General features: G+C 45.7%; 1 protein-coding gene and 1 pseudogene across 2 annotated transcripts in view; one reads left to right on the plus strand and one right to left on the minus strand.

Moving 5' to 3' along the window:
• Nucleotides 1-12,700, plus strand: part of MTHFD1L (methylenetetrahydrofolate dehydrogenase (NADP+ dependent) 1 like) — a 185,731-nt gene extending 173,031 nt beyond the window's left edge. For both annotated transcript variants that reach the window (XM_034991005.1, XM_034991007.1), the window contains 2 exons: nt 7,938-8,058; nt 12,333-12,700. In XM_034991005.1, the coding sequence (XP_034846896.1) occupies nt 7,938-8,027 (90 nt within the window). In that variant the 3' untranslated portion in view covers nt 8,028-8,058; nt 12,333-12,700. The remainder of the gene's footprint in view (nt 1-7,937; nt 8,059-12,332) is intronic.
• On the minus strand, nt 2,836-4,199 carry LOC118000881 (annotated as a pseudogene).
• Nucleotides 12,701-22,468: the final 9,768 nt, after the last annotated feature.

Here is a 22,468-nt window from a genome sequence, read left to right on the forward strand (position 1 = left end):
TTTAGATTTGTCTATTTTAGATTTTGCCGTCCCTCTAAAATTAGCTACCAGAACAAATTCCAAACATAGTTATGAAATAGTTTCCCTGGAATTTTTAAGTAAAAAATTGATGTGGCTCTTCATTTATTTCAGTGGATTATGGTATTTACACATTTCAGAGGGGAGTAAATAATCCATGTCTCACAGAGGATCTTTAAAGAGTAGCAAGCCTGTTATTTTTAAGAAAAAAACTCTTGGTGTTGTTGTATGTGTATCATTTTGGAGATTTTTTTTTTTTAACAGTCATAAGGTATTTACTCACTGCTAACTGCTCTGACTAGATTTTTAAGATGTAATTTGGAAAGATACGACCCCAAGCACAAGCCATGTAACATGTCCTTAAATAAATGTTATAGTTTAGAAGGAATCCAGGCTAAAGTTGTAAAGTAGCTGAGTTTACTTTACAAATCCATGTAAATTTATTTACCTGAATGCCGTAGCTGAGAAGTCAGTAGCTTGATAAGACGGGGTGATATCCAGCCGTGGGGACACCCTCCTGCCCCTCCGGGGCTCTGGCACACTTCCTGCCACCCAGGGGCAGTGAACTCAATGCCATGACAGCGGGGGCGTAGTGCTCCGTGGGCATGGGTAGGGCCGGCTCTCGGGAGTCACACTGCATTTGAATTCCAGCTCCATCAGGTCTGGGCTGTGTGATCTGAGGCACATGATTATGCGTTTCCATGTCTTGTTTTCCTTATGTGCAAAGTGGGGATAATAGCAGCAGGATAACATTGGCCTTGGAGGGTTGTAGGAAGTACTGGGATACAGTGCATGTTAAGTGCTGGTATGTATATGTCACTAGAGGTGTTACCATTGGAGTTGCCAGGGCACCAAGTTATTAGTTTGAAATTGATAAATGAAAGAAAGAAATCCAGGAAAAAAAAGAAGAAGAAGACATCCTTACTTGCTTGGATGTCTTGGGGTATGAGTCTCTGGCCTAGAGCTGCCCACATAGCAGGAAGCCTGAGGATGAGGCCAACACCCACAGGACAGCAGAGAGAAACCTGAGGGCTGCAGGACCCAGCCAAGCCAAGCCCTCAGTGTGCCGCCCCTGAGCTTCCAGGCACGGGGACTGGAAGGACGTTGTCTTACTGAGCAAGCCAACGTGAGGGCGTTCCCGATACCCACAGATAAAAGCGGACTAAGGAGTACCATCCCTACAATCAGAACAAATAAAGGAAAAAATTCTGGAGTGGAGGGAGACTTCTCAAAGTCTTTCAACTCCAAACTGTTAGTCCTTTATAAAACATGTGAATTTTTTAGCTGATGCTTGAGGCACTGCAAAAAAGTTGCAGAATTTCTTCATTTCCTTTGTGTACGTCTGGTCAGTCAGACCCTGCATCACATTTATCTTTGTTTCTCTCTAAAAGGACTCCTGCCATCTCTCCTTTTCCAAAAGGCAGGCCCGTGGACCTCACGCATTGAATGCGTTAGTGACAACTCTTGACTCACACACGCCGGCGAGCATTCCCTTGTTTAAGGGGAGTTTTACCAGTTACCTCTTTCCAATGTTAATCTCCCTGAAAATCAGATTTCAGAATTGTCCACGTGGAATTATCCGATTTCTGTACAAAATGATAGAAGTATACGTTATAGAGACACTTGGCTTGAATAGGAAGAGAAACTTACCCAGGAGTTGACACAAGAAATTGTTTACAGGGCTTCCGTCTGGGAAGCGTATAAGGACAGGAGGACTCTGCCTTTTACTTCTACTGTTTTTTGCTTTTATGTTTAAAATATTTTTTTAAGTAGATTTTTATAAATGGAAAGAAAAGTTAGTTAGGGACTAGCTTCCTACCACTAAAAGAAAATGATAATCATCCCTCACAGAAGATGAGAAGAATAACTGTGCTTGCTCGTTCTTTCATTCAAGGCCATTGACATAAATCAGAATAATCTCAGCTGTGTAATACTGACAGGATATGTGAGCACAATATGGTAATGTTTATAATAATCGAACATGACTTAGTCTTAGAAAGTCGTAAGTTAAGAATTTATTACAGGGCGCCTGGGTGGCTCAGTTGGTTAAGCGACTGCCTTCGGCTCAGGTCATGATCCCGGAGTCTCAGGATCGAGCTCCGCATCGGGCTCCCTGCTCAGCAGGGAGTCTGCTTCTCCCTCTGACCCTCGCCCCCCTCATGTGTCCTCTCTCTCTCAAATAAATAAATAAAATCTTTAAAAAAAAAAAGTATTTATTACATAAATTCTTGTTATATAAAAATCATAGAATGAAAAAAAAATTTTTTTAACTAAAAAAGTAAGGTGACTTGGTCCAAATAGCCCAGTGGACTGCTTTATTGGTCTGTCCATCTGGAAGCGGGGACCAGGTCCTGGTCACCTTCGTGTCCCCATAGTGAGCCCTCAGCAAAGGTTGCTGAGTTGAATGAAACATCACCGCGTCCCTTCACACAGGAACAGGATCTCATCAGCCACCAGGAAAGATAAGGGCACTCCAACAGGACACACCCCCATGCTCTCAAGAGTATCGCTAGCCAGTAACCAGAGATCGCCTTTGGAATGTGGTCACAAGCTGTGCAGGTGAATGTTACCTAACTGCCCAGGTAGAAATCCCAGAACATCCCTCTCTGCTAAGTCAGGCAAATGGAAATTCCAGTGGTAGCAGCAATATCTGTTTTTATTAGAATGATTTTTCATATCCTTCTCTTTCAGTCATTGGACATCTATACTTGGCCATTTTTCCTTATACATCATCTTAGAGTAGCTTATTTTGTATTCAGAGAAGAAGGGAAGAAACAAAGAAAAAGCCCCATCCTCAAGAAAGTTTCTTTTTTTTTCTTCCACTTTCCTGAACTTTATTAAAGAAAAAGCAGTGATGGTAAATCTCGAGAACATAGTCAATTTTCTAGGATTCTTCCCTTGAAAATGTGACATTTGATTTCCAAACACATGCCAGAGCGTACATGGTTCCCAATTGTATTAAGTAGATGAGAAGCTGAAATCCTAAAATGTTCATCTTCCAACTTTCCCCAGTCTGTGGTCTGTCTTTGGATCAGCAATAAGTGCCTGAACAGCTACTATGGCTTCATGAATTTTTGTCCGTGGCTCTCTGAGCTCTTCTATGTGCAGCAATCGCAGAATTTGAGCAGCTTCATTAAGAACTGCATCTCCCGTGTCAAAACCAAGAATATGTTTGTCTAAAGCAACAGGCAAGCCCTCTTTCGTTTGATTTGCTTTAGCAACTGCATCCTGGCTCAGGCGCTCCTGGACCAAAATGCGAATTGCCTTAAGCCTTACCAGGTAATCATCATGACGCTGAATCTGAAGAAGGTCGGCCAAAGCCATTACACCAGCCTTAAAATCGGGATTATTTACATCCAAGTTGATCAATGGCTCTGCATTTTTAGCTGCATTGTCAGCATTTTTTGTATTACCAGGTACCAAGTCCTTGTATTTTTCAGCATTATCTCCATGTTCAAGTCTAACAGCTAAACCAAGAAGCCAGTCAATTGCTTCTTGTCAATCTTGAATCTTGAAAGGACAGTTAACGTCTTTGAGATACTTTTCAAAGAACTTGGATCAGTCACTGCTGTGGATGTTTCTTAAATTACCTCTGTCTTCAGTCTTGTAGTGTCTGATTTTCTGGTCCTCAAGCCAAACAATAAAGTTTCTAAATTCTGTTTCATCTTTGCAGTTGAAACCAGCTGGGTTGTGGTAGTCGAGGGCCGTCAGCTTGTGTCGACCATGGTCCCCGCGTCTTGCTCTGGTCCCCCGGGCTTCGGCCGGGAGAGGACAGACGAGAAGAAAGTTTCTTTCTGTTTGTTTCCTAATTCACTAATTATCCTAATTTCCTAATTATCCTCCATTTTTACTCATCTCTTTTAAAAAGTATTTATTGAGGCCTAATATTGCTAGGCACTGTATTTAAGCTTGATCTTAGCCAAAAGGTTGAGAAGCAGGACTATAGTTATAACTCAGAAAATACTTTCGCTTAATGAGGAATGTACATTTTTGAGTTATTATTTCATAAGAATCTTTTTATTTAAGTTATATCATAATGTAGTTAACCACTGCAGTCTTTTTCAATTCTTAGAACCAAGATGATATATATCAACTGTGCTCTATCATCTCTTGGAGGGAGGAAGGAAGTGTGCAGAGGGAGTCCACCTCGGATCATGAGCTGCAAGAATAAAGTAGTGCATAAAAATACTTGTTTCTGAACCAAAATAAAACTGGGTGATTTATTCAGTATGAAAAGTAGTAGATTGAAGGAGAAGTCAAAAAATTACACAAATACAACAAAACTACAACGATATGTTGGCTAAATAGAAATTATGATTCCATCACTTTAAGAAACAGAAGTTTTAGTAATTTTTCTACTCATGCTAAGAATATTCTTTTACTTACAATGACTACTTTGAAGTATATGAATATTTTCTCTTGAACTAGGTTTAATATATGTTTATATCATAGAACTCATCGTTTCTCCAAAATAAGCTTAACCAGAAATCAGTAAAGATTTGGAAGATTCATTGTAGTTAAAATGGGGGTCATGAAGGGCAAAAGCCCATGTTTTTCAGCCTTTGTGAAAGAATCCATTAATGCAGCGTGACAAGTAAGTACAATTTAGTGGCTCCCCTGTTATTTTAAGCAGGGGGCCTTCTTAGAGGACATACAAATAAAGTCAACACAGATCACCTCTGACCCCAGGCGTGGGGCCAGAGGTCAACTCCCAAGGGCTGTCCAAAGTCTTTCTTCCCCGTAGTGCAGTTCTGACTCTTGTCTGGGGCCACAATCCCTTGATAACAGAGTTTTTTATTGGAGAGAATTTGATGTGAGTGTATTAGGTCTTGCTACCATAATTCCATATTGTGTCTGCTCAGCAGGAGAACTTTTATTTTAAAAGGAGATTTACTGGGGGATGGCTCTCTGTCCACGGGGCAGGGAGTCCCTTGGCTCTTCAGACTCTGTGTGCTTTCCCGTCTGCTGTTGCCGGTCCTGACTCTTGGAAGTGACGATTGCATAATTGGAGAGGAACGTGGGAGTCTTCTGACGGAACTACTTTTCCCCCATTTGAGAGAAATAGGTTGAAAATAGAGGAAACACATTTCACACCTCCCAGCATTTAATATCTTGGCTCCTTTTAGTTCCCAGTTTTGCTCCGAAGGCATCGGAATGACCAAAAGATGCATGCTCGGCTCTACTGCAGCCAGTAGACCAGCTCCTGGATCGACACGAACCACACTCTCCCTTTGTCAGCCTCCGTCCTGCCTCAGCTAAAAAAGTTAATGATGAAGCGTTGAATTTTCACGTCGGTAAACTAGATAAACGAGCAGGCAGGGGAGTGGTGTTCTCTATAGTAGAAGCTGCCACCGTGGCTTTGGTCGGACGGGCCGAGATGCACAGCGTTCTTCCTCGGCCTTCTCACCGTGTGTGGAGGCAGGCCTGCCTGGCACTGAAGTCGGCTCTGGGGCCCATAGCGTGGCGGCCCCCAAAGCAGCAAAGTCTGGGTAACGTTCTTCCAACTAAATGTGCCTTCGACCCCCAAAGCTGATTCAAGGGATGGGGCAACATGGCTGTGGCTGAATGTGATCAGACATCTCTTCTACTACAAGATGCTGGTTCCTTTTCCCAAATCCACGTCCCCCCGCACACACACATTATGAAGGCATCGCCACATGCCCACGTCAGAATGTAGTCAGGCAGGGAAACTGCTATAAAGTACCACTGTGGGTTATACACAGGCAACTGGCGAAAAAATGGCAGCAGGTGCCACCACTGGCCTTGTGTTTGGGGTCCCAGGGCCAGAAGAGTAAGCGTGGGCTTCTTCCTGGGGTCCCTCGGTTATGTGCAGCCACTGTAGTAACCAGAGAAAAATGTCACTGCTCTGCTAGGAACAGAGCCTTAACAGGGCTAAGTAGGCGTCCACATAAGTGAAGTCTGAAAACACAGGAAGTCGTACCCCCCGCCCCCCCGCACAAGCAGGCTGTGTGCCGAAACTTTATTTGCAGTTAATTGTTTGGAACGCAGAGCACGTTTTCTCCAAGACACGTTACAAATGGTAGCTATATTCCAGCAGGCCTCAGAAGCCTTTTTAGCCCATAATATACCTAAAGTACCGTCCTGTGCAATTAGCAAGACAGGACCTAGCCGTGCCTCACAGTGGGAGAGCGTACCCGTGGCCCCCTCACCACACTCTTGGGGAGCAGGTGGTTAGTGAGGCCAACGGGTGGACGGATGTCCCCCACCTACGGCTGTCAGGGGTGCAGCGGGCTTTCCGGTCCCCTTCCTCCTCACCGCCTCTACCGGGCGAGCCCCCTTGCCAGTGCGAAAGGAGGCCTCCTCGGCCACGTTGTCCAAGCGGCGAGTCTCAAGCGGTCACATGCACACGAATCACGTGGGAATTGCTAAAATTGCAGATTCTGATTCAGCAGGCCTGAGGCAGGTTCTGAGATTTGAGATTTCAAACAGGCTGCCAGTGATACCGATGCTCCTGGTCCACAGACCCATGTAGGAGAAGAGCATCGTGGACGGGTCGGGGGCGGGGGGGCGGGGGGGGGGGCGGCGCACAGCAGAGGGGGAAATGCCAAGTCGGTGCCGAAGCAAGTGAGAGAGCTGAGCTCTGTTGCCAGGTGGGAAGAAGTGGGCAGACCGTGGAGCTCATAAGTGCTAGCTGTTTCACAGCCTCATCTCACTAGAGTGTTCTCTGGCCAGGACAGGCAGGAGTTTTGCAAGACACAGCACTTAATCCTCGAAGAAGAGCGAACCCAGGCACAGTCCCAGGTGTCTTTCTTCCACGCGACTGCATGCACCATTGCTTTACAAGCATCCTTTTTGTGCAAAGTGCAATATTAAAGCATAGTAGGAAATACTAAAATAATCAATAAAGAGTAGATCATCCAGGAGCCTCACAATGTAGGTCCTAGACCGTGTTTTAGTGTGTGAGTCACCGGGGGAGTCAGCAGTTTTCCCCAGGATACCAAGGGTTTCTGGTGCAAGTGGGCAGAGACGCACTTTGATAAACTGATCTGGACACACTGCAGCAAAGCAGTGAGGAGTGGGGGCCTGGTTTTAATCAGGTCTCCCCCACCGACTTGCTGGATGTCCTTGAGCACATGCCTTTGTGCCTGAATGCGCTCTGTGCTATCCAGAAAGTGGGGCTGAAATTAGTACCCACCTCTCAGGGTGGCGGGGGACTTAATTAAGTTATCCGTGTAAAACCCATAACCCCCAGAGTGCCCCAGCGGTCGTGGTGGTGGTTCAATGAGTCATTTGAGGTTATAGGCCCGGAGTCCAATTTCCCATTTTGCTACTTATTACCTGTGTGACCTTGGGCAAGTGGCTTAACCTCCGTAAACCTCCGTGTCCTTCCTCATAGCATGGAGATAATAAAAGCACCTACCTCACGGGGTTGTCGGGAGGGTCAAAAAAGGGAAACTTGGCACAGCATCTGGGGCGTAGTAAGCAGTCAGCAAACATCAGTTACTGTTCCTACGGCAGGGCAGAGCAGCTGGTTCCAGACTGTCCTCCGAGAGCTGTAGATTTTACAAAAACGTATCTTGGGGGTGAGGAAAAGGCTATTGTCCACTTCACCCACCCCCGCTGGCCCCTTCAAGCAAAGGGGCTCAACTTTTTTAAAGCTGTCATTTAGAAAGAAAGGGTTTGAAAATCAGTCTCGGAGCTATGATGTGCTGTGGGGCCGTGGAGGGAGGTAAGTGGTCTCCATTTTCAGGAAGCTGACATCTGCCTTTTCTATTTCATTTCCTAAACAAAGATTGAAATAGCAGATGGCGAATTTAGAGAGCTACAGGTATATAGGACCTAAAGTTACGGGAGGCTGAATTGAATTATGTAGGTAGTTCTGGTCATTAGATGTACCGTGTTTGGAGTGATCGCTTGGCAGCATCTGCTAATAGCTCATGTTCTGTTTTCTCCTCTAGATGAGCACCATGCCGGGACTGCCGACCCGGCCCTGCTTCTATGATATAGATCTTGATACAGAAACAGAGCAAGTTAAAGGCTTATTCTAAATGAACGCAACTTCCACAGGACCCAATTCAGGTAGGCTACTGTGCTTTCTACTGTTTTTTTCTCCCCACCCCCCCACCGCCCCCGCCCCACCAAATGTTTTTTAGTTTTATTTTGTTTTGGTTTTCTGATATGTACTACAAAATATGGCCTGATAAGTAATTTCCTGACTTGGTGGACTGTGAATTCCTACCTGATAAGGGCCTGTGGCTTGGGCCACTCCTAGACGTGGATGTACAGTTAGATGGGCTCCTGTCCAGTGAAAGTCAAATCATGTCCCCTCTGAGTATAGATTTGTCTAAGGCACCTCTTGCCACAAAAAAGGAACCCTGTGGGGGCTCTTTCCCTTGCTTGGCCCTGCCTCTCCTTCCGTAGCTGGCACGAGTCGCTTTGCCATCCCTGTCCCACGTCATGCTGGCGTCAACCCAGCGAGGTGAGCAGTTTTATTTCGGCGCCACGAAAACTCTGGCCCAGGAAGGCCAGCAGCGTGCTCAAGTCGCACGGCTAATAAACACAAATGCCGAGGCTCCACCAGGACCTGCTCACTGTCTCTCACCCCATCCTTGATGCCCAAGCCAAAGGATGCCCTTTGCATTTCAGTCACAGAGTAAGTGAACTTTGGCCCGTTCTAGAAGATGGTAACCAGTTATTTGAGCAGACCTATAATTTGGGGACCGCCGGGTGATTTTTTTTTTGTATAACAAAAGATACTTATTTGGGTATTAAAAGCTATGACTTTGTCCAAGCTCTTTTTCGTCCAGGTATAATAGGCCTATCTCTCGCTGAACTCTCTCATCGAATGTCATTTTCCCTTCCCACTCATTCATCCAAGGCTCCTTTCTGCTTCGTGAACTGCCCAATCCCGTTTCTAGGCTTGCTGGGCAGTCGTTCAAAGCCCATCACTTGACCCTTGCATGCACAACTGGAAATGGATCCGGTGTTGCAGGAGAAAACCACTATACAAAGCAAACGTTCCTTCTCGGGAACTCCTCAATGTATTTTTTGCTGTTTTGTTGTTGTTGTTGCTGTTTTTTAAGATTTTATTTATTTATATGAGAGAGAGAGCAAGACAGCACAAGCAGGGGGAGCGGCAGGCAGAGGGAGAAGCAGGCTCCCCGCTGAGCAAGGAGCCCGATGCGGGACTCGATCCCAGGACCCGAGGATCATGACCTGAGAAATTAACCGGCTGAGCCACCCAGGCCCCCCCTGGACTCCTCAGTATAATGACCCCACAAACAGTCTCTCTGTTTCCTGTGCCCTCACGCATACGGCAGTCAGGGACCAGCCAAAGGTCTGTGGTTATTAAAAGTACAAAATATAAAAATGTGAACGTTCGGATGACAGTCAACTTAGACAAATTTGGGCATCGGAAGAGGAAATGTCCCATAGCAGTCAGACTCCAGATGGTTCCGTGCACTCGGCTGCAGTGGGCTTTGTGGTACCTGCTGCCGACGCCTACCACATGGGAGACTGCACTTGCTGATGTCTGTTTCTCTCCTTTCCTGCTCACCTCACCCTCTAGGAAATCGCATGAGACTTAATATGAACAGGAGATGCCAAGAAGTCACCAGAGTTCTTGCTCCTTTCCAGGGCTCCCCTGTGGTGCTTTCACTGTTGTCAGAAAAAGGGCCTGATTCATTCTTCTGGACGGCATCAGACAGAACTAATTAGAATAAGCTCTTCAGTCTTTGGTTCTGATTTTTTCCTTCCCCTTTTGATATCTCATCCTGAACCTTTATCATACTTCTGAGTCTCAGCAGGTTTCAAGTGGACACAATAAAGTCTGGCGGATTTCCTGAAGAATTCAGATACTCCCTTCATCCCCATGTGCAGTTAGGCTGAGTACAGCATCAGACTGACTCCAGTCCTGCTCTAGATGTTAGTTATTTACCAAAAAAGCTTTTTCTTGAAGCTCATCTCTTCCTTGAACAACTGCCTTTAGAGCAGAAATGTTCGATGATATTTAATAATCATAAATTCATCTCGAGTGTGGTTGCTGCCCAGCACTTCTATGGGCAGGGTTTGTCATCCCCAGTTTATAAACCACAAGGTTTCGGGGCTCCCAAGGGGAGCACCTGGGCTCTGTGCTGTGGGTCTTTTTTTTTTTTTTTAATTTAAATTTTAGTTAGTGAACATACAATGCAATATTGGTTTCTGGAATTCAGTGATTCATCACTTACATATAACACTCAGTGCTCGTTGAAACGATCTTTCCAAGGAACCGCTCAAAAACTGTTGATCACCATTATGCTCCAAGAGAAAGGTCAGTGAGTGCATCATCCCGAGCCGTCCTTGGAGTACACAGTTGGGAGCCCAAGCCACTTAAATAAAAGCTGCTGGGGACTAGGTCCTCCATCCTGTCTTTACCATCTCATTGACATCTGTCTAGCTAAAATAGAATATTTGGAAGCTTAATAGGTGGGAAGTTCTTAACTCTTTTTGGGGACGCCTGAGTGGCTCAGTCAGTTAGCATCCAACTGGATTTCGGCTCAGGTTATGATCTCAGGGTCCTGAGATCGAGCCCCAAGTTGGGCTTCGCCCTGGGTATGGAGCCTGATTAAGATTCTCCCTCCCTTGGGTGCCTGGGTGGCTCATTCGTTAAGCGTCTCCCTTCGGCTCAGGTCATGATCCCAGGGGCCTGGGATCGAGCCCCTCATCAGGCTTCCTGCTTTGCAGGAAGCCTGCTTCTCCCTCTCCCGCTCCCCCTGCTTGTGTTCCCTCTCTCGCTGTGTCTCTCTCTGTCAAATAAATAAATAAAATCTTTAAAAAAAAAAAAAAAAAGATTCTCCCTCCCTCTGTCCCTGCTTCCGCTCACACACTGTCTCTCTCTCTCTCTCTCGCACGCTCCTCCCCCACGCCCCAAAAAAAGAAGAAGAAAAGAAACTTGTCTGGGCACTCTTTGATTACTTATCAGTCCCATACCAAGATAGAATGTTTCATATATTCTGTCTTCATAAAATTCTGAAACTGGTTTTGGTTTTCTGAATAACAGGATAACACTGAATAGCTGATTCCGTTTTAAATTCTCACCGTAGCTATTGCCTTTCCAATTCGTAAAATCTATATTCAGACTTTCTGTACTTCTGCCAACACTCTCCCTTTTCTTAAAACATGGAACCACCTACTCTAAGCCCCTTTAAACACAAAACCACTGGATACTGAGGTCACGTGGCTAATCAGCTGGTCTTCCACCACGCATCTCAAGTTTGGAAGGTCTTTCCAGACTTGCCCTTCTTGGGTTATTTCCAGTCCATGGAGCACCCCCCCCCCACCTTCCTCCACAGGAGTCACTGAACCTCAGGTAAAGGAGCAGCACCAAAGTGACTGAATGAGGCCGGCCCCCTCTCTGGGTGGGGGGGGTTGGGGGCTACACCAGGCAAACCTCCCTTCCTCACCTCAAAAATATTTCCTTTTTGTTAATGATGATTATGCTTGCAGTACTTGTTTTCTGTTTACTTCCCTGACTTGAGTCAGATGCTAGGGGGGTATTCCAAGTTCCTGGTCCCCTGTCTTCATCCCTGTCTTCTCTTCTGAAGCTAAGCAAGCATCCTTTCTGGCTCCAGACCCCTCCCTCATCTGTGGGAGGCCTACTCGCTATATTCCAGCCAAGTGTGAACTCCTGGCCCCACAGATAAATTCTTGCATGTATAAATTCAGATTAAAGGCCCAATACCTGCCTTTACATTTCTTCTGCAGTGGTGGCCACGTATTTTCTGGAACTGAGGTGTTTGCTTTGTTTGTTCTCTCTAAAATGTAGTTTGATCACTTCTATTTCAGAAAAGATGGCAGGCTCCAGCAGCATCCGAGAGTCTTAATATTCTTTGAGAGAAAACAGCAAAGCTTTAACATCAGTAAGAAGGGCCAGATCTCCTCCCTTCCATTCACGCCCTAAATGCATTTTTCAGACCTCGCTTTCTGTGCCGACCAGAAAAGAGAAACCGAAATCCGAGGCGACAGGATCCCTAATCTAAAATCCTGAGCGTTCTCACTCAGCAGGATCTTAGAGACTGTAGAGCCCAAATTTAGAATTTTGGGGTTTCTGCCTGATCTTCTAGGGGGTTCCGATCGCTGCCTGCGGTATTTACGCGGACTCGGTCACAGGGCGGTGCAGCATCCGATTTTCCACGGCTCTCAGGTAAAAAGATTCCAAACAGGGATTCCAGCCTCGGCCTCGTCTTGTGAAGAGAATCACTTATCTGCTGTTGAATTTTCTTTCGGTCTCCGGCTTTTTAGAGCCCTATTAACAGTTTAACACCACAGGGTAAAGAGCTGTTCTTCAACCCCGGAAACATGTTTTTGTCTTCCAGGCTCGGGAAACAGACTACTCCTTGCCTTTTTGCTGCCGTTGGAGAAGAAAGTGAACTTGAAATATGCCTCTTACGCAACGTGGGAGAAATGGGGAAATAGGCCAAAGATTTTTTCTTTGTTCAAGACTGAATTCTGTGTGCAACCGAGGACAGTGTCCAGTAAAAAGGACCTCCACCGAGTTTGAAAGAAACTAATTTATTTTCCGTTTCTGCAGAGTTTACATTATTTCCCACTGCTTACACTTCAGAAAGTTTATTTTATGGGGATGGAAGGATTAAAAGAGTGTGAACTAAAAGGTAGCATTTTCCACTCTGGAGTTTTCTATTTTGTCTTTGGACTGCAAATAAACATGTATCTAGAAAACCAACCAGCAAGTTTTCCATGCCAGATAAAACTCTGCTCTCTAGAGGTAACTGTTCACGCTGGGGTTGTGACCTGACACCAATCTTCTGGAAAATTGGGACTACAACCAGGGCTTTGGAAACCTAACAAAGAAATCACACACACACACTCACACGCACACAGAAATATCTGGTCTGTTGTAAAATCTTCTGACTGCCAGAGAGTTGTAATACCCTGGAAAACAAAGTACATTTTATATCCAGAACTGTTCTCAGTGCCAGTGAAGTTTGCATCACTTACCTAAAAACTAATAGGTTGATGCTTATTTCTTCCCCCAGCGAAGGAATCTCAATGGCCATTAAGCTCTCCAGGCCCATAGGGCAAAGGAAGGCGACTCTTAAAGGTCAGGTGTTTGGCAAATGTTTGTCCATTTGTCCAACCCTTCATTTGTAGGAAAGAATGTTCTATGGCCTGGACCCCCTTCCCGGGAGTTGCTGACCCTTTTTTGTTTCCATGTCTCCCTACAATAACATAAAATTACATAAAAGTTAAGACAAAACCAAGGATTCAGGAGCAAACAAGAAGTGATTGTCCTCGAAGCAGTATAAGTAAAATAGTCACCATAAATGTCTTACATGTCCTGCAGGCACATCCTGCAGGAGACCTTGCCATCGGATCTTTCCTGCGTCTTCTTGCACTACACCCTTCAGTGACCCTGCTCAGTAGTTGCTCTGCCCATAATGTGTCTTTATGCACAATTTAATTTGTTCCAAAACATAGCTTAATAACTAGAAAGCCTCGGGGCACCTGGGTGGCTCAGTTGGTTAAGCGTCTGCCTTCGGCTGGGGTCATGATCCCAGGGTCCTGGGATCGAGCCCCACATTGGGCTCCCTGCTCAGCGGGGAAGTCTGCTTCTCCCTCTCCCTCTGCCGCTCCCCCTGCTTATACTCTCTTGCTCACTCTCTCTCAAATAAATAAAATAAATCTTAAAAATTAAAAAATAAATTTAAAAAATAAGAAAGCCTCCCCACACCAAGCCTGTGTCTCAAGAACGATTTTGCTGGTTCCGAAGGGTGTGTGTGGCGCTCCCCGTCCCCGTCCTTTATCAGGGAGTACACCTCTGCAAACATACAACCAACTCGTCTAACACTTTGAAGGTCTGAAGGGTCCACAGTAAACTTGTTCTCCATGGGATGCCCTCAGGAAGCAGTCTTGCTCAGAAATTCATTTTTAAGCAGTCGCCTTCTGTTATTTGACTTTTCATAATTTTCCTCTGCTATTCAGTTTCATTTTCTGTTTTTTAAAGTGTTTTTACAAAACATTTTTAGAAATCTATATTCCACGGGCTTTAGACCAGAGACTTCTTCCCTTACCTCCTTTCACCAGGCAGTTGGCCAATAAATAAACAAACAAACAAATAAATAAAAGCATCCTGAACACAGATGTGGGAGAGCTTTTCAAACGCTCACGATGAACGGCCTGTAGCCCAGGTGTTGCTGGGCATCCCAAACTGTTTTCCGCTTGTGTGGCCTCATTTACCTCCCCTAGCTGTCCTAAGGCGAGCTCTGATGGATTTGTTTTCTCCCATTCACTAACCTGCTACAATACACTCCTGCCAAGTGATAAGGAAGGTCTCTAGCAGGTTCATCAACGGGCTTATCAACTCAATGACTTGAGGCCTTCTTAGACTGGAGAAGGTGTTATTTTAGGGAAGAGCTCGTTATCTACCATCTCTTCGGAGGCCAAGGCCTAAGGGAAAGAAATCATACAACCTTGGACATGGTGGGTTGTTTTGGTTTTTTTTTAAGATTTTATTTATTTGAGAGAGAGAGAATGAGAGACAGAGAGCATGAGAGGGAGGAGGGTCAGAGGGAGAAGCAGACTCCCTGCTGAGCAGGGAGCCCGATGCGGGACTCGATCCCGGGACTCCAGGATCATGACCTGAGCCGAAGACACTCGCTTAACCAACTGAGCCACCCAGGCGCCCCGACATGGTGGTTTTAAGTGAGAAATCTTCCCAAGAAGTGTAGATCCTGATCTCTCTCGGCCTCTATAATTGAAATGGGAGAAAGCACCAACAGACCCAAAATGGCGGGGGACCCCGGTGACCCACCCCCCCACCCTCGATGAGTGGGGGCTTGCTCCCACCCTGCTCGCAGTCCTGTAGCATCCACCCTGGCAAAGGTTAAGACCCAGACCAGAAGAAGCCTCTGAGAGCTCCCAGGGAAACACACCATGGGGATTAACTGATAACAAGGGAGAGATGAATGCAGACTCAGGAAAGTAGCAGTCAGGCCCTTAGCCAACCCATTCATTACTATTCTTTTTATTCTTCTATTTCTGGGGTTATTTTGTTTGTTTTAACTGGAATGTGCTGACCCCGTTAAAACAATATTTGAGTATTCTTCACACTAGATATTTAAAAAGAATCCTCAGGTCTGACATTAGCCAGGTGGGTTGGTTGGTCTGTTTATAATTTGCACATTCCCATAAATAAGAGGATATACGAAACTTACCTTATTTATTCCAGAAAAATCTGCATACACATATTCATCCATTGCTTTTGTATAAATGTGTATGTACGTGGGGGTACAAGTTAACTAATAATAATAAGTGCATTTTTGTAGCATTTGTTACAAACCTATAATACATATCCATTGAAGAAGTTAACTACTGTGGCAGACCAGTTGGTTAGTAAACAGACCTTCATGTGGTTCCTTAAACTCTAATAGACAGACTGACCAGCCCCTCCCCAAAAAGCTCTTCTATAGCTACACTTCAAACAAGGGAGAATACACTAGCATTCAGGAGTCCATGAACTTGAATGGGGGGGGGGAACTCCCATTTTTGTTTTTAGTAACCTCTAACCGTAATGTAGCAATTCCTTCAATTATGTATGTCAGCAACAAACCACAGCAGTAAAACAGTCCCTGGGTCTGCCACCGAAAGAAACCACTGGTGTGTTTTTTTTAATTTCTAAATTTTTCATTGTTATGTTAATCCCCATACATTACATCATTAGTTCTAGATGAAGTGTTCCATGATTCATTGTTTGTGCATAACACCCAGTGCTCCATGCACAATGTGCCCTCCTCAATACCCACCACCAGGCTAACCCATCCTCCCACCGCCTCCCCTCCAGAACCCTCAGTTTGTTTTTCAGAGTCCATCGTCTCTCATGGTTCGTCTCCCCCTCCGATTTCCCCCCCTTCATTCTTCCCCTCCTGCTATCTTCTTCTTTTTTTTTTTCTTAACATATATTACATTATTTGTTTCAGAGGTACAGATCTGAAACAGTCTTGCAAAATTCACAGCGCTTACCAGAGCACATATCCTCCCCAGTGTCTATCACCCAGTCACCCCATCCCTCCCACCCCACCCCCCACTCCAGCAACCCTCAGTTTGTTTCCTGCGATTAAGAATTCCTCATATCAGTGAGGTCAGATGATACATGTCTTTCTCTGTTTGACTTATTTCGCTCAGCATAATACCCTCCAGTTCCATCCACGTCGTTGCAAATGAAACCACTGGCATTTTAATAGGACATTGCAGTTTCTGCAGCGATTCTGAGTAGCACTGATGCGCATCATGGCCTCAAAAGGACAGCTATTAGACCAGCCACCTCGTCACCTCACCTGCAAGGAAAGAGCCACGTATATTGCTATCATCAAATTTGATTACCTTTCAGTATTTTAATAATCACATTCCACTCTCACATTGGCTTGCTTTAAATTCATACGTGGCATTTAAAAACCTGATTCCAGGGAGCAGTGTACAGATTTCACCACACTGGGAATGGGATCCGTGGCACAAAAAAGGTTATGGTGGAATTCTAGCAGCCTACATCCTGCTTCTGTGGTAGCATTGCGTGGCTCTGGGGTGTTGGCATGTCTACATTTGTGCCCCAGGTCACTCCTGAGGGTCCCTGCTCCATCCAGGGCTCCTGCTCTGAATCTTAAGATTCTTGTTCTGGGAGAAGCACAGGCAGGCAACATAAAAGAAGCCTAACTCAGACGGTATGAGAGAAGCTCTGGAAAGTGCAGAGTGTGTCAGTGTAGGGAAAGGAAATCAACCTATGGGTTCCATGACTGAAGGGCTCGTGTTGAGGTGTTCCCCACTGAACCCCCAACCCCCAGAATGGTGGACGGGAGAGGGTGGCCGTTGATCGTAGGTATTTTCTGAGCGCATTCACCCATCCATTCGTTGAGCCTATGTCAGCCCACTTGAGACTGGCGTCAGAAGTGAGGCAGAGGCAGTCTTGTTGGGGACCCTGCCCTTTAATCTGTGGGGTCCCCACTAACTCCATGTAGTGGGTGTCAGGACTGAATTGAATTGAGTCGCAGGAAACCCAGCCAGGTGGTGTAGGAGACTTGGTGTCAGACCGTACACCGATGGAGGAATTCAAAACAAAAGGTCTCAGTTCATGTCATGAGAAAATATTGAGATACAGAAGCGTCAAAAGTGTCAGGGGGAGGGGCGCCTGGGTGGCTCAGTTGGTTAAGCGACTGCCTTTGGCTCAGGTCATGATCCTGGAGTCCCGGGATCGAGTCCCACATCGGGCTCCCTGCTCGGCAGGGAGTCTGCTTCTCCCTCTGACCCTCCTCCCTCTCAGGCTCTCTGTCTCTCATTCTCTCTGTCTCAAATAAATAAATAAAATCTTTAAAAAAAAAAAAAGTGTCAGGGGGAAAAAAAAGTTTCAGAAATCATGGGGCAGATTTCATGGCCTCAAAGGATTGCCCTGAGACCCCAGATCACACTTAGAACCACTCTTAAAGGGAGGCCTTCATTTTCAGATTTGGTGAATTGGTCAGTTAAGTTTGGTTTGACTTCAAGCCCTTATCCAACAAGAGACTGGCAACATTTCTGCTAAAGCTTCCTGAGAGCAAGCCAGTGTCTAGAACCCTGGGCGGATACCATTGGTGATTGGAGATGAGACAGAGCTAAATAGCCAGTGTCCCCCTATTGGGCAGTTTTTCATGCAATATGAACTACAGATGCATCATGTTCTGAGCATACATTGAAATAACCATAGATTCAGGCGCCTGGGTGGCTCAGTTGGTTAAGCGACTGCCTTCGGCTCAGGTCATGATCCTGGAGTCCCGGGATCGAGTCCCGCATCGGGCTCCCTGCTCGGCAGGGAGCCTGCTTCTCCCTCTGACCCTCCCCCCTCTCATGTACTCTCTCTCATTCTCGCTCTCTCAAATAAATAAATAAATCTTTAAAAAAATAAAATAAAATAAAATAACCGTAGATTCAAGAGACTATCCAAAGAACCATTCTTAATGATTACTGCTGGGCCTTCCTACAGACCACAGTAAGATGTTGGTTCTAGGACAGAAGGTGGATGTCACAAACCAAAAAGAATGGAGAAAATACTGAAGAAGTCAGACCACGTCATTGAGCCTTTGGCATGAGACAAAACAGAATGAAATTCTTCCTGTGATCTCAGCCTTACCATTGCAGGAAGTCATCCCAAGTCATCTAATGCACATTCCTCTCTGCTGTGTAAGCTCTGGGGTAGGCACTCTTCCCGGGTCCAAAGTACGGTCTCCTGACCTAGCATTGTTTTCTAGAGTCCCAGGCTATGGGTGTGTCATTTCAGCTATAATTTTTCATGGACCAGCACTGACTGGCCACAACTGGTGTATTCAATGTAAGCTAAGTGCATATGAGCCAGTTGAACATAGAAATAAATCCTCTCTGGGCAATTAACAGACTCCCAAGCATTTAGGCTAGTTTTATATGTTTTGTTTTGTTTTGTTTTTTAACTGATCCCAGGACTATCTGCATTAGAATTACCTGAGATGCTTATTAAAAATGCAGCTCCCCATCTCCATTTAGACCTAATAAATTGGATTCTCTGGAATCCTGGGAATCTGTATTTTGACAAGTTCACTAAATTTTTCTCCTGCATACTAAAGTTTAAAAATTAACCCCAAATCCACTTTTGTATAACCATTGTGCCTAATGCAGTGTATAACAGGTAGACGGGGCTAAAGAAAGACTCGTTGGAAGAATGAGTACACATTTGTAGCCTTCGAGGCCCCGCCTGTATGTTAGGCATCACCACCGTACCTTCTCACTTCCTGATACCTCTTCAGACCCAAAGAATTAAATGCTTTTTCACACATTTTCACCCTGCCTTATCAGCTCTGCCCTCTCTAGACTCCAAAGGCTCTCAAGTGTAATCCTTATGCCATCTTGGCAACCACAGATCCTTAGGCAGGCTCAATGGACAATGAAGAAGTGTATGGGGTCAGTGAAATTCAGATCTCCCACCCCAGAATCTTGTCTAATAGTCCAGGATGAGTTGAGTGCCTTCCCAGGCAAGGCTCACACTAAGCTCCGTATGTTGAGGAGGACAGTCGGGCTGAGGGAGGGGAGCTGGTGAAAGGATCCCAGAAGCCGCTGGAAGGATCCTGGAGGGACGGGCTGGGCTGGTGGGGGCACCTGCAAGCCACTTGGGCTGGCCCTGGAGCAATGGCTTTTCACCCATGTGCCCTGCGTGCATATGTACATGCATGCTTTGAGTTCATTTTCATAAAATCCCACTGAGTGGTGGGCTTCCCTTCTCTTCAGCACCCTAGGTTTGTATTTTTGTCTCCTGAAATGCTTTGCAAATCAAATCTTGCAGAAACTTTGTCAAACCATATTTCATCGCAGGATTAGTAGGAGACTACGGGCAGGTTTGTTCTGTTATGGCAGGGCAGAGCCCAGAGGAGAGGGACTGAGTTTGAGGTTGGAGTGTTTATGTAACAAATCAGCTAACTTTAAATATTTCTCATGGTGGCTTAGTGCCGCAAACTCTTGCCCGGCACACCACCCTGAATGTCCAATGTTTACTCAGCCCTGTGTGGGTACCTCTATTTATGTGAAAGGACCCTGCTCGTTTAAAGCCAGTTAATATTTTCAATCACACATCATGTTGCTGATGTATCTTACAGTAAGGATTGCAAGGACAATTTTTCAAAACAATCAGACCCCTTAAATTCCTGTGCACACTGATGAACAGATATATTTAATGCATGTTCATTTGGCAAAGTCATGCAATTAAGGAATTTTTCTTCTCCAGATAATTCCATGAGCCCTGATAATTTTCCTCCAAGTCAGCCTCTTGATTACCTCCCCACTCGACAGAGACAGTGTGTACCAGACAAATAGCTGAACAGACACCCTGAAGGGACTGGAAAGGCTCTCCTGGGTCCAGAACAAGCCAACTATATGAGAAGTGATGCTTTCCAACTTCATCATAGAGTTGAGAGCCAGAAAATATTTCAGGGGCTAGAGGAAAAAGTGCTGAATAACTCCCCCATTCCTCCCAAGGCATTCTATACTTTGGCTTCATTACCAAGTTTGACATGTGAATTCCCAGAGTATCAGACAAGCCCCCACACCCAAAGTGTGAGTACAGAAATGCATTCCAGAGGCAAACGTAAATCACTTTAAATTATTCATGCTGCCACGCTCACCATTAGAACGGATAATTGACCAACTGTAAATATGTAGAAACAGAAGCGACCGACACAGAAACATCGGCCCCAAACCACAGCTGAACAGAAAACATTCGGAGGTGCCGAATAATTAGGGCGAAGGGAAGCCAAGGAAAGTGGGAGGCCCTGGTTCTGAAGTGACAAGCAAGCTGGGACTGAAAATTGGAACCAGCCACAGAGACAGGAGGTGACTGAAGAGGAGGGATGGTGTTTGGCGGGAGAAGGAGGGAGCGGGGACGAGCTAGGCTGGCAGGGAAAGACAGAGCTGGGGTGGGTGCTGGTTTCTGACAGATCTGAGCTCAGCGAGGCCAAAGTGACAGATGGAGCCGTGGCCAACATGAAAAAGAAAGTATGCAATGCAGAAGATGTTTGAGGGCCTCCTGGAACCACGAGACCACGCACATGGACATACCATCTCACCTACAGCCTTCCACCCCAAGACACCCCGCTCCTATGCCCAGTGAGCGAGGGGGGCAAATGCTCCTGCAGCCAGCGGCAAGCTGGGAGCAAGAATATGCTAACGTAAGTAGTTTGGGATTCCTCCGTTTTAAAAAAATGTAGAGGGTTCAAAGCAGCTGGTTAGAACACACAGGTTTGAGGAGGAAAAGACTGTGATGGCGTCCCCCCAAAACAGCCCCATTCACCACTACGGTGGGTTCCCGTTTAAATACACGAAAGTCATCGACAATAAGAAACTCCATCCAACTCCATCCAAACCTAATGAGGTTGGCATGCAACCTGAGAATTCGAGCCCAAAATTAGCTGGCGACGTTGAGAGTTGCTAAGGAAAAATCAAGCATGAAGAGTTCAGTTCTTAGCAGATTTTGGAAGTGGGAGCAGAAATGTGAGCAGATGTCCCTCATCCATGCAGGCACCTAATGGCGGCTGGTAGCTCTCGGACCGAGCCAGTCAACAGCCTGGGGACTAAAGTAGAGCAGCCCCTGCTCCCCACCCCCCTGCCAGGGAGGGGAAGGAACCGTCTACAAGAAGGCTCAAGGCAACCCAAACTGCAGGAACAGGGAATCTGTCAGTAAAGGCAGAGGTCTATTTATTTAACTGCCAGAGAGATTGTCTCCAACATGTGGAAGAAGAGAGTAACTTGAACCCGGAGCTCGTGCCCTGTCTTACAAGGCCAACAAGCTCTCCCGACCAGGACTTTAATATCAGTGTGACCCAAGTGGGCAAATGTCCTGGGAGGCAAACCCTTCTTCCTACCAGGTGAACCAGGCCCCCACAGAGAGGATGCAAAGAAGCATTGTTTGTACAAACTTACCAATTCCACACCAACTCCACGTAGAAATTGCAGGCCCTGACCATACACTGATTCTGGACCTAAGTTAGGCGATCAAAACAGGGAAATTAACGTTATCATTGGTAATATTTCCACCTAGATAATTTTAGGATAATGTTATTTAAAAATCTGTGGTCTTGGGGCCCCTGGGGGGCTCAGCTGATTAAGCATCTGCCTTCTGCTCAGGTCGTGTGGTCCCTGGGTCCTGGGATCAGGCATAAGGCAGGATAAGGCAGCTTAGCAGGGAGTCTGCCTCTCCCTCTGCCCCTTCCCCTACTCACGCGTGTGCTCTCTCTCAAATAAAATCTTTAAAAATAAATAAATACAAATTAAAATAAATAAAATTCTGTGGTCTTATGGAATCACCTCTGAATAACCATATCTGAGAGGTAAATATCATCTTTCATGGAGTATTTGATTCAACCTAAGAAACATTTTTCAGCGGAAGCTAGGTGGCTTACTCAGTTGAGTGTCCAACTCGTGATTTCAGCTCAGGTCATGATCTCAGGGTCTTAGGATTGAGCTCCACGTCAGGCTTCATGCTCAGCGGGGAGTCTGCTTGTCTCTCTCTCCCTCTGCCCCTTCCCCCACTCAAGTGTTCGCTCTCTCTCTCTCTCTCCCTCTCACATAAATCTTTAAAAAAAAGCGACCCAAGCTAATGTCACCTCCATTGCAGGATAAGCTAAACTAGCTTTTGCTTCCAGGGCTTAAATGGTTTTGTCAAGGGATTTTCAAGTCTGGTTTCCACACTGTATTTTGTTTTAACACTGTTTAGTAGCCAACAGTAGTAATTACTCAATTGAATGAATGAGGTAACCAATTCATTATCAACATGATGTTACAATCACCCAAGATGGCAGCAGGAAGCTGGACAAGAACTTCTGAGTCAGGGGCCATTGGAAAAAGTATAGGCTTGCCCTGGTGGAAAATGGCATGAAGGATGGATACACTCACCTCACATGGGCCGAAGCATGTCCAGGGGTCAACGGTAATGCAAAGTAAATAATTTATA

Source organism: Mirounga leonina, unplaced genomic scaffold (assembly GCF_011800145.1).
Source record: "Mirounga leonina isolate KUSES-001 unplaced genomic scaffold, KU_Mleo_1.0 Mir_53, whole genome shotgun sequence".
Lineage (NCBI taxonomy): Eukaryota > Metazoa > Chordata > Mammalia > Carnivora > Phocidae > Mirounga > Mirounga leonina.